Raw genomic sequence first — 12,358 nt, forward strand, 5'->3', positions numbered from 1 at the left:
AATTGCAGTTTAACAGCTTTTTTGTTTTTGTTTTTTTTTGCTCTCATTTGTTATGAAATATATACCGGCAAACCAGAAAAAACTATTTGCTAGCATTGTTGGCTTCAAAGCTTGAACCAATGGGTTATGTAGCTACAATGAAGTATTAGCACAGGACAAATAAATTAGAGGGTGGGGGGCGATTTTTAATTTTTAAATTTGCGTTTCAACAATAAAGCTGAAATGTTGAGAATAAGGTCAAAATCTCAAATAGGCTTACTTTCAGTGTCAGTGCCAGGTCTACAACATTTCAACCTCTCAATATTGTGTTTCAATTTTTTTTTTCCTGACAAGTTGACTGAAATTTACTCTCGAAATGGTTTTGGAACTTTTTGACTTTTAATAGACATTAAGACATAAACATTTTGACTTTGTTCTCAACATTTCTTCTTCAAAATGGGAGCTCATTTCACCTGTATTCTTTACAATTTGACTTTATTCTCAACATCTGACTTTTGACAAACTTATCGACAACTTTATTCTCCAGATGCAAAATAAATTTAAAAAAAAAACAACTTTAACCCACATCTACACTTTTTTTTTTTAAATGTATTTAATAATTTTATCAATATGACCCTAATGCACTAATGCCACATTTACGTGTGTTGTAACCTTACAACTGTGAGAGTGCTTTCACTCTGCTGCCTCGTCTTTGTTGGTGCCTGTCAAGACTTTTCTCTCTGCAGCCTCTGCGTGTCTCTGCCGCGCTCACGAGCTCGAGAGACTACAAGCAGGAAGTAGAAAAAAAAAAAAAAAAAAAAAAAGCAGCTAATGAAAATAAGGAAGTAAACGCTTGTAGGACTGGAGCTGGAGTCTCTCTGCTGCTCGAAAGTAAAACAAAAAAAAAGAAAGAAAGAAGAGCAGTCCTGTTTTGTAACAGCTCTGTTAACAGAATTGAAGGCACGGCGGCCGTGCTAAGGAAGTTAGCCGTCGAGCTAATTCTTCCAATAGACTCCACATGATCTCAAAACAGTGGCAGAGGAAGACACGCGAGTGAAGTAAGTACACGCTGCAGTCAGCTGCAACCTGCCCCGCAGGATGAGGGAGGAAAGATGCCTGTGTGTGTGTGTGTGTGTGTGTGTCAGAGACAAGAGACAGAGAAAAAGCAGAGCAGGGGCGGTGGGAGAGGGGGACGAGAGGGGGGACGAAGGGGGGGGGGGGAGATTTCTCTGCAGTACTGCACTTTTTCTATCAGTTGTTGGTGTCAGCAGTGGGAGAGAGAACACAAACAGAGCTCAAGAGAGGAGGACAAAGAGGAAGTGAGGAGTGTGTGTGTGTGTGTGTGTGTGTGTGTGTGTGTACACACCGGGCACGCAGCGCACAAAGACCAAATCGAATAAAATGTGAAAAGGCCTGACGGCATCGTCGGGGAGGTGAGCTCAGGAGAATGTTTTGGTCATGCTCAGGGTAACATGCGTACACTCTCAGCACTTTCTCTGTGCGAGTCGGTAAACAAAGCGAGTGCGTTTGCTCACAGAGGTGGTTCAGTGACAGCAGATGGGGGTCTTCCTGTTTATTGAACTTGCAGAATGATGATGCTATTTTTGTGTAGCTTATGTTATGGTGTGACGCTGGGCGTTGTTTCCTGTGGGCTTTACCCCCCCCCCCACCACCACCACCACCACATCATCTGTTGTGAGAACATTATATCAGAGGGGATTAGTCCTGAGAATCTTGGACTTTCCCTTGTTCAGATAGTAGATGTGTTCACAGAAGGTCACAGCTATTTATAACCTGTCCTCTACTCTCTGTGTGTCTGTCTCCTTTAAGACTTACTTGTCTGATCCCCAGACTTTTTTTTTAATCAGTCACCATGGACCCCAAAGGGGACCCGGAGGAAGGAGCCACGGGGCTGGAAGAAGAGGAGTTGCCTCAGATGGACGGGTCGTGCGACGCGTGCGAGCCCGATGAGGCCCAGCCGGCGACGCACGTGTGCCGCACCTGCAGCTTCGCCTTCTGCCCCGTCCACGGCGACAAACATGCCAGCAGCACGCGTCACACTCTAACGCCCTACGACTGCGAGGAGACACGGGCTAATGGTCTCGGCACAAGTACGGACTCCGCAGTTGGAGACGAGGACGGGGCTGGAGCAAAGAAGGCAGCGGGACCGGCCGCAAGCCAGGGGATGGCGCCGCTCGGAGCGGTCATGGCTCATGGAGATGATGAGAGCGGTGACGCCGAGGCGAGAAAAGGGGCACAGAGTTGTCCACCTCCGGAAGCTGAGCTGGGCGAAAGAGCTGAGGGCGCGGGGGCAGAACCAGAGGCCGTGGCTGCTGCAGAGCCTGGGAAGAGGGACACTGTGACTGTGGAGAGGCTGCGCTGCAAGGAGCATGGACAGGAGGGCTCCCTGTACTGTAAACCTGATGAGAAGATAATCTGCGTGGTGTGTGCTGTGCAGGGTGAGCACAGGGAACACGAGATCATCACTCTGCACGAGGCCTACATGTGGCAGAAGGTGAGAACACAGCGGCAATGTACAATCAACAACAACAAAAAAAAAGAAGGTTTATTTTCTCTCAAATCTCGTTCACAAACGCGTTCAAATGGACGTAAGTGAGCGCTTCACCTTTACCAAGATAATCCACCACGGCACATCGAGATGCCGTTCTAACAGCTTGCTTATTGCGCAGGTCTGCCTCGGACCGACCACAATATAGAGCCGCTCTAAAATGTGCAGTTTTGTTTTTGTTTTTTTTAATTTTTATTTTTTTTTACAGTATTTGGCAAAACCAGTCCGTATCAAGCATGACCACCAGATCACACCAGCCTGCCTCACGTAGTGCAACACACCTCCTTCACACACAGCTGATCAGGTTGTTGATTATGACCTGTGGACTGCTGGTCCACTCCTCCAGAAGTAGGTTACAATGACAAACTGCAGTCAGGTCGAGACCCCGGCGAGGACGTCGAGAACTCAAATGAGCTTCCCTGAAACAATTTCTGACAGCGTACAGAAATTCTTTGGTTGTTCAAACCAACTGTTGCGTTATCTTTCTGAGTGGCTGGCCTCAGACGATGTTGCAGGTGAAACCGGTCCAGGGCTGGCGTGGTTCCACGTGATCTGGGCGCGTGAGGCTGGTTACTGCCAAATCCTCAGAAAATGACATTGGATGCCGGCTCACGGTGGTGAAATAAACATTCAGCTCGCTTGGAACAGCTCTGGTCACATTCCTGTTGTCAACATACCAACTGTACACTCTCTCAAAATGTGGGACGTCCGTGGCATTGTGTTGTATAACAAAACTGCACATTTTAGAGTGGCCTTTTATTGCGCCAAAGGCAAAGTGCTCACTAACAGATTTCAACTAATGTTTGAAAATAAAATTGGCAAATCAACTTTTTACGTGCATAACGGAAGTCTTGGATATTTTTAGTCAACTCATATAAGATTGGGAGCGAAACAACAACAAAAAAAAAGGTTAATTTTGTTGACTATATGTGGCACATAATCAGTCTGTCATCTACCACATGCTCGACGGTATATTGTACATAATCACCACGGTGTGTCCACAACACGTGGAGCTTCACAGCACAATGTATTCAGAGCGTCACCTATCTGGTTTGCATTTCTAATTCAGTATTAAGTAGTATGCCAATAGCTGTAGGCCCTGTAGTCTTTAAGTCAATTCACCAGTGTAAGTGCTCTGTGTAATATTTTAAACATAACAATGTCTCACGATCACCCACATGACTTCATTAATAAATGAAGTCAATTATACTGCCACATGAATAATTTCTTTGAAAACTGTGAGATGGAGATGAAACATTATGATGGCCGTTTGGCTTCGTGCCAATTATGGTTTCGACCTTCCTCCATTTTCCAGGATGGCTATTTTTTTTTTCCCGAGCAAATGTAATATGTCCAGCGAGTCCAGTTGGTCTGCGCAGAATTGCATTTGGTTCACTAAACTGGGTTAATGTGGTGGATTTAAAGAATAACTCATCAATATTGTGGGCTCAGGTCAGAGGACAGTGCTCGGGATGATTATAGTACCATTTTGAGCCAGATGTTCAGCACAATGAACACATTCGGACTGCGCTGTCATCAGGGGTGTGATATGAGCACAAAGCAGGGCTTAGTTTTGGATTAATAATTTGAACAGCCAAGGTCTTTGTTTGTGAACATTAGAAATAAATTGAATCAGAAAATCCTCGCGCAAAGTCGGTGCGTTTAGCCGTTGTGTTGTCCTCTGCCCAGCGGCTGTAAATCTGAAAAACAAAAGTTAGAGCAGCACACTTCGCTGGCTTTACTCTTACATCACAGCCACATATGGATTGACGAGAGACAAAGAGGGTCACACGTACAGCCCGAGGCCACATTATTTACTCGAAATCTTCCTGTGTTAGTGCATCCATGTGAAAAAAAAACCTTTATCTGCAGAAGTAGGAATATGTTTTCCCTCGTCTTTACAGGTAAAAGTACAGCCTGTCGTTGACTGTTGAGCCGTCATGGATGGACGATGCCTTTTCTTTTTAAAGCACCACCTCAGAAATATTGTCATGTTATCTGAGATGTAAAGTCAGTTTAGTGCTCTTCCAAATGATTAATAGCTTAATACTAACAAATAAGTAGCTGACTGTGTATTACTGTTTGAGTCGTGCAGTGTGTTTTTTTTGTTGTTGTAATGGCGCACTCCGTGGTGTTTACTGCTTGTTTGTCTGCTTTATCTGCAGAGCAGGCAGGGTTACGACCTACTGGGCTGCACACAACAGATGGCTGAGAAGATCAAGACTAAATGGACCAACCCTGAGGTGAGTGTGAAATCCTGTGTACAGAACACTGAGCCGAATCCAAACACGAGTTGCACAGGAAGGACCATTTTTAAACATCCTCGGCCAAAACATGTGTGCTTACAGAAAGTGTTCTCATTTAGTGAAGGGTTCCCACCAACTTTTGACATTTAAAATGAAAATGAGTGTGCTGTGTTAAAAGGTGGATTTGACACCCTTGCGAAGAATGATGCCGTAAACAACATTTGCTTTTCATTTTGTGCATTGGATCTGCTGGAGATTTTCTTTCAAATATATCTCTCAGTGGATGGTCCAGACCTCTAACTCACTCTGTATAAGCAAGCAAACTCGTAGATACAGTGGTAAATAGAAGGGTTTTGCTTTTGGACAGAATTTTTATGTATTGATCCATAGTCTAGTTATACAATATACCAGTAGCTCGAAGGTTTGCTGCTATGGATTCCCGGGCTGCCTCCAAATAAGGAAAATGTCAGTCAAACTGGACATAATTAGGCCAATTAGTCTCAGTCACCCTGACAAATTGACACTGCAGCCCCTGCAGGTCCATTTTTACATTCTAAATGCAAATGCATATCTCAGTGGACCCAGCTGGGATGTCTCACCATTTCATACAAAGGCCTCTTATGTGTGATTATTATATTTTTTCCGTATGATGTTATTCATAAAAAGCTAAATGAGGATTTTTGTCAAGTAGGCGATAAGATTACACTGCAGCAGGTTGTTAGTATTTGTACGTTTCCGGTAAGGTTTTTAAAAAGTTTTTGGGTGAACCTACTTTCAAGCCTTTAAACCTGAGCCATTACTCATATCTAATTTAGTGGGTACCGCCGTAAGCAGTGCAGCAGGGACACAGAGGTCTAGAACGACATAAAGAGGGATCAGAAAAAGATGATGTAATAGAGGCAATCTCTAGAAAACATGATAGCTAATTATTTCAGTGCGTATATTTATCATACCGCCTCGTTCGCAGATCGCAAATCTTCCCTATTGGGTCGGGTTTTAGCAGACATAATTCTACTTGAAGTCATTGTGTGATTAACCGAGTCGTGACATTTTCGGGCTTCAGTTGATTTCACTGTTTTGACTCAGAACCTCTGTTCTAAGTCCGAGGTTGTCTTTTCAAAGTGACTTCAATTTAGGCATTGTCATGTATAAAATAAAGGGGAGTCCTGAACACTGAATAGCCCCTAGCTGGTTTTAAACCCTTGTTGAACTTGGGCCGTTGAAAAAAAAAAATCCTTGTACTCAGTCAAGGTCTTAGAGCGTGGATATGGTGTATTATACACTTGGTTAAATTGTAATGGGGCTCTAATATTTTTGCACCCTCTCTAAAAGTAAATGAGGTCGACAAAATATCAAAAATACCTTTTATTTTAATGTCCAACTCGAATATTCATCATACCCTCAAAAATTGCCATTGTGAATAATCAGTAGTAACATTCAGGTTCGATTTTATGCAGGACTGCTGTATTTGACCTCATATTATAATGTACAGATGTGTCACTTTTTCTTTTGACTTCTTAAATTCACTCACACACTCCGCTATGCTCGTACTTACGAGGTTGAACTTCATTTGATACTGCTGACATTTGTGTAGTGGCATCTTATTGGTGGTGCTGCTGTGTGCAAAAGCCCATTCCAGAGTAGTTATTGAGGGACGGGGAACTGATATTGATGTGTTTGTCCCACTCAGATTGTCTCAGTCATCCTCTCATGATAATAACCTTATTACATCACTTTTGTTGAGGCTTCTCCGTGTTGCTGTCTGAAAAAAAAAAAAAAAAAATACAGGGTACAGAGTCGTTTTCGCACCCAGTCACGTTTCTCTTTTTGTCAACCAAAACAAAAGCTACTCAAACTGAATTTTCCCGACAAGTCAACCTTGAAAACAGTTGCTGTATTTCCATTACGGATGTCATGGTGGGGGCATGTTCTGCCACTGAAAATAAAACCTGACCACGCAGAGTTATGGGTTGTGCAGTCAGAGCTGTAACAGTGAAAAGCAGGACCGGGAATGGTCTTGGCTATTTACCCTTGGAAAGCGGCAGCAACGGCTTCCTCTCAACCACCCCTTACAGCCCCCTGTTCTGCCCTGTGCTCTGCTTTTATAAGTGTGTCAGAAGCCATCACAGAGAGCGGTGGCACACAGGAGCGTCGCTGGATACCTGCAGAGATGTGACCCAAGCACAGTGGCATAATGTAGAAGGTTAATTTGACTGGCCTGTGAGAGATAACACTTTCTCTGGCAGCCGGCACCCCACCCGAGTTCACGTCTATTATCATACTGAAATATCAATGCTGCCCCAAGGACTTCCTGAACATTTAGTTTTGTGCTGGTCCACTGTAGAGTTGCAGCACGCCGAGCGAAAACCACTTACCTGCTCCCTCGCAAGTTGCTGTGTTCGAGACCATTACATGGATTTGTCGGCATGTTCTCTCTGCACCTTCAAATGTCAGCGTTTGTTCTTATGCCTGACAGGCAGCCATCAGAGCGTCGACTCCACGTGAGGGCAAATTCCGTGAGTGTGTGTGCGTGCAAGACGGAGGTGAAGAGGAGCTGGAGGAGGTTAAATTGCATGTTATTGACATCCTAAAGGACTCCGGAGAGATTGAGGTCTGAGCAGCTATCTGTGTGGAGGTGATGGGTGGAGGAAAAGAGTTAACCCTTCGCTGGTGTTTGCTTATTAAATCTAGTCTGCTTAATCACGTAGTTTGCTGCAGGCGTGAGGATTTTAATCTCTCGAATGTCGAATTGTCATGCTAAACAGAGGAATGGAATATAATGCGAAAAGCTGTGATGAGGCTGTATGCATATTAATGGTGGACCAGAGGCATAATGTATCACGAGGGAATCTTGAAGTCTGTCCGTCACTCTGCTAGTGTTACCTATCAGCGGAGAGCTAGGAATGATATATGAAGCATGTTGTGGCTTCAGACCAGGACGGGAGATAGTCATCATAGTTACCTCATGTTTTATTTACTCTTCACTTATTTCTGCCACACCCGCCGTCATTACGGGTGGAGTCGCTCTCTGCAGCGCCAGAGAAAGGAGTGCTGTACCCAGAAGCAGCATCAGCCCAGTCACTACCGTGTATGTGTGTGCAGTGGCTACATCAATTTTTCCCTGCCTCATAAAGTCTACAAGAGCAGCAGGCATATTAAAGCTGTCTTATGGAGACTTGGCTGCTTCAGTTACAGTTTATTCGTCCTGCTTTTTCTGGTCCCTTTCAACCTCAACCTTTTCTTTCTCCTCTTCCTCTTTGCCTCCCATTCACCCATTGTTCTTTAAGGTTGCCTTTCTATCGTAGCATTTTAACTGAATTACTTTGTATAGTTCCCCAGAAAGTTTCTTGGCTGACATTGCTTTACTCAAAACCAATAAAAAGGTGCTGGGTGCTGACTATTATAATAAAACCAAAGACCTTCTGTCTCATTTTTCTCCTCTTTTTTGACTTCTACTACATGCTCTTTTTATATTGCTTTAGATGACTATTACAGAGCTGGTGTTTTCAAATTAATTTTCTGTGTACTGCTGTGTTGTGTTAGAGGCTAAATTGGAAAATCTCATTTCTGGGAGAGATAAAAGAGAGCGTGAGAAAAAGGGAGAGTAGCGTTCACTTGGAACAGGGCCACTATTGCCAAAGGCAAGGACAGTTCAAATCCATTTACTCCTAATGTTCCATTAATGCTTTTTAGGCTTTTTTAAAAAAGCATCACACACAACAGAGATCTGAATAAGCAGCAGGGACGACTGTGACTCAGAAGGACATTCAAAGTAAGCTAACCATTTGAAAGTTCAAACCTCATTACAGTTGGATAAAACATTTTTGTCTCTCTAATTAATATCTGTATCTGCATTTTTCATCACTTCATAAAAACTTTGTGATGTCTGATCTCTTGGGTGGTGGTGATTTCTTTTATTATTTTTTTTAATCTAAAAACCACCATTTCCTACTTCAAACCTTTTGAACAGTTATCAGAGTTTACTTATTTCGAGACTGGATCGAGCTTATTTTAAGATTTTCTTTTCACGTAAACTTAAAAAGCTGCATGGGCTGATAGTTTCACCAGTATTACGTCATTATCTCCTCAAATGAGTGTTTTTTTGTTAGTTGTTTTTTGTAATTTGGCCAAGCTTTTTTTTGCGGTGCACTAAAACACTTGCTTATATTAACGTAATATGAAGGCAACAGATCACTGAAATAAATCTTATTTGAATCCTCATTTAAGTGTGAATGAGGCTTCTTGATTACCGTAGCAGCAACTTGGCACTCACTGACATATTGCAAATTTTTTTCTTCTTCTTCTTCTTCAGCTAACATTGTTTCAAAATGGCTTGTGTACTAACACTCACTATTCTGAGTGCATAAGTGCCTTCACACTGTCAAGTACAGAAAGATGCAGTGGGCTACAATTACCTGGATGATGCCCTCAAACTGTCCAAAAAAGAAATGTGAAACCCTGGACACTTTAAACTGTCGCCATCTTGGCTATGTAAGAAAGGCGCGGGACCACTGATGTAAACAATTTTCTAAATTGTCAGCATTTGAGTATAAATAAGACCTGTGCTTGAGAATTCTTTAACCACCACACTTCCTGAGGGGAGACGCGGAGAGTTCCGATGACCACATGGTAGCCAGGGCATCGGCTGTCGCTCTTTGACAGCGACGCTGGCCGGAGATGAGGCTCCAACAACGGCGTGCCAGTTGATCGGCTGTCTCTCTTTAACAGCCGACATTATTAACTGGCACACCGATGTAGGTTGGAGCCTCATTTCCTGTCTGAAGCCAGTTGGTACAGCTGGTTTATGATGGCAGGAGAGGCTCTGAGCATCTGCAGCTTTCATATGTCCCTGTAGGAACAGGTTGTTGTTCTTTCTTTCGATAAAATTATAAAATAATTTTTTTTGAAATCCAGAAAACAAGTGAAACATTCAGATTTTGCTATAATTCAAAGTGAATCCATACGTCCATTTACTTAATTTGTACTCAGTATTAATTACCATTTCGACTAATGCAGTTGTCATTACATTACAGCTTTAATTTGGTAAGTTTTTAATTTTGAAGAAAACTGGCTATTGGTATACAATATTTGTCATGTTTCAGATTTCATTTCATATACTTGATTCCATAACTAAGTAAGTTCAGATCAGTGCAAGTGTGAAAGTCCTCAGCTCCTAGATAACAATGACGTCTGAAACTGCCGTGTAAAAAAAAAAAAAAAAACATCTGGTGGCTGAAAAAACACCCTAAATTACAAGGAGATGGGCAGAAGATTCTTTCAAAATTGGGACAAACAAGGACAACAGAAGGAGGAAGAAGTTGTAGAGGGTAAATGATTAAGTGATAAGGAAGGTACTGATTTCTCTGACTGAGACAGAATATGGGGAGTGTCTGCTGTTTTCCCTGAGAGTAAAGGTCATTGTAGTTAGTGGTGTCACAGAAGCCAGGTTTTATGTGTTGTGCAGGAGAAACAGTTTGTTTGTTTCCTTTTCAAAAATTGTGGTCCAGTTTTGCATTAAACATTTTGACGTGTTCTGTAAAGATTAAGGTCTTTAGGAGTTTTGGCCTACCTATTTAAAGATAAGCCAACTTATTTGAAAGAACTACTCCAGCAGTATTATGTAATTTCACTTCTTGGTGTATAAATTTGGGGAAATATTCAAATCTCAGATGTAGTATTTCTTCTGCACCATTTTCTGCACTGGTGGATTTTGGATGTGCTTTGTGTTCAGACAGAATTACTCTCTGTGGAAACTTTTGGAGTTAACCAGGACATTTAAATGCTTTAGTCCACAGAAATGCTTTTATTATGATGAACCCACTGAAGTGTCTGTGTGGTTGCAAAGGTTAAGATAAAAAGCTGAGGATACTTTGATTTTATTGTGAGCAATTTGCAGTTTTTTTTTTTTTTTTTTTTTTTACTTTAGTGTGTCCTGATGTCTCACCAAAGCAATGTGGCACCCTGTTCTTGTTTTTACACGGATTTATTATCGCTCCCAGGGGCTTTACTTATTTTTTTTTATCAGCACTAATGAGTAACACAACCTTTTTATAGCCAGGCACAAATTACATTAGTAGTGTAAAGTCAAATCTGGTGGCTGTCTAGGTACATTGTGATCACGTGAGGCGTTAGTTTAAAGTCCAAGTCTGATTTTAGTAACAGATGCCAGCTTTCTTTTTCTGCAGAGACATTTTCAGTCACAAGGACTTGATTACTCCTGAATTTCTCAGATGGGTAATAACACAGTAATAACACAAATCATGTTAGAAACACTTGACTGAGAAAGAATTATGCTTTCATAATCTGCTTGACTAATGTCCCACCTTCACTTGAAAATGAAATTGGCTTTCTCAATCTGCTAGCTTGATGCCCTCCCTTCTTTCCTCTCTCCCTCGTCATGTGTCCTTACTCCAACTCTGCTCTTTTTAAGCAGTGTGCTGTTGTCTCTCCTGAGGCCTCATTTTGTGGCCTCCGCTTGCAGCAATGCAAATGAAGATTAGCACGCATGAATGCCCCTTCCTTGCGATCCAGACAAGTTCCCAGAGAAGATCCATTGGCAGAGGGGTCCTGCGCCACAAACACAAAACCCACTGATCCGGTTTCACGGCCTCCATCTGCCACGTAGGCCACGGGGACTCGGTCAGAGGGCAAGGGGGCTTTGTGGAGGTCCTGGAGATTGGGAGATGTGGTGATGGAATGTGTCAGACTGATGACAGATATGACACTAAAGATACAAAGTTTTATGGTAGAAATCTGTCTGCCCTATTCATGTCGCAGCTTTGCTTTTGGGGAGCATTTTCTCCACGCTTTTCTGATTTTCTGTCTGTTCTTTGACACTATAGATAGATCTGAAACTGAAGAAGAAAATATGCAGACAGTTTTCTTTTGTGGTTGTTTTTGTTGTTGTTGTTGCACTGAATTTACTTGTGTATGCAAAATTCTGCCATGTGAAGTGAAATTAAGTCAACACATTTATTAGCTCTAATCGGTTGTTGCAAATGTTGTTTCTCTCTCTTTGGTGCCACCTGTGGTCATAAGCTGTAATTGCAGCTTTGTTTTTAGACTTGGAGATACAAACGGTGTCACCAGTGTGCGACATTACTTTGCCTTCGGATTTATACGTGGTTTTAAAGTTAAATGATCTGTAGTCATCTATTTTCTTTTGTTGTTGTGGTTTGGCCATAGTTACTTGCAACGCTAGTAGAGACCGGAAAAAAACAGTATATCGCTTCTTCTCAGTACGCGAGTCCACAGCATTAGCCCCGCCTACTCTTTCTGCAGAGCAACTACTGCTGGGGGAAGTTTAAAACAAGAGCTGCCTAACTGTGCGCTAGAGGATCACCACAGACACCCTGCTTGTTCACTTTGTAATACTGTAAATGCTAAGGCTTTTATCAGTGGGCCACAGGCTCAGTCACCACCGTGTTAGCTTATTCAGCGATAGAAAGCGACTTAACTGACATTTATTTGAATGGAAATCATTGCAGTTAATACTTTAAACATTAGATTCCACTCCCAGCACAAGAAGAAGTGGTAAATGCCTTTTCATTTCTCAACGTGTATT

General features: G+C 42.4%; 1 protein-coding gene across 3 annotated transcripts in view; it reads left to right on the plus strand.

Moving 5' to 3' along the window:
• Nucleotides 1–781: 781 nt before the first annotated feature.
• Nucleotides 782–12,358, plus strand: part of trim44 (tripartite motif containing 44) — a 46,399-nt gene continuing 34,822 nt past the window's right edge. Inside the window, exons 1-3 of one of the 3 annotated variants that reach the window (XM_069162949.1) lie at nt 782–1,037; nt 1,810–2,494; nt 4,714–4,791. In XM_069162949.1, the coding sequence (XP_069019050.1) occupies nt 1,853–2,494; nt 4,714–4,791 (720 nt within the window). In that variant the 5' untranslated portion in view covers nt 782–1,037; nt 1,810–1,852. The remainder of the gene's footprint in view (nt 1,038–1,809; nt 2,495–4,713; nt 4,792–12,358) is intronic. The other 2 variants (XM_069162951.1, XM_069162950.1) reach the window with 2 other exon arrangements.

The sequence above is a fragment of the Embiotoca jacksoni genome, unplaced genomic scaffold (genome assembly GCF_022577435.1).
Source record: "Embiotoca jacksoni isolate LCO1_2020_lvr unplaced genomic scaffold, fEmbJac1.0.p SCAF_3, whole genome shotgun sequence".
Taxonomy (NCBI): Eukaryota; Metazoa; Chordata; class Actinopteri; family Embiotocidae; genus Embiotoca; species Embiotoca jacksoni.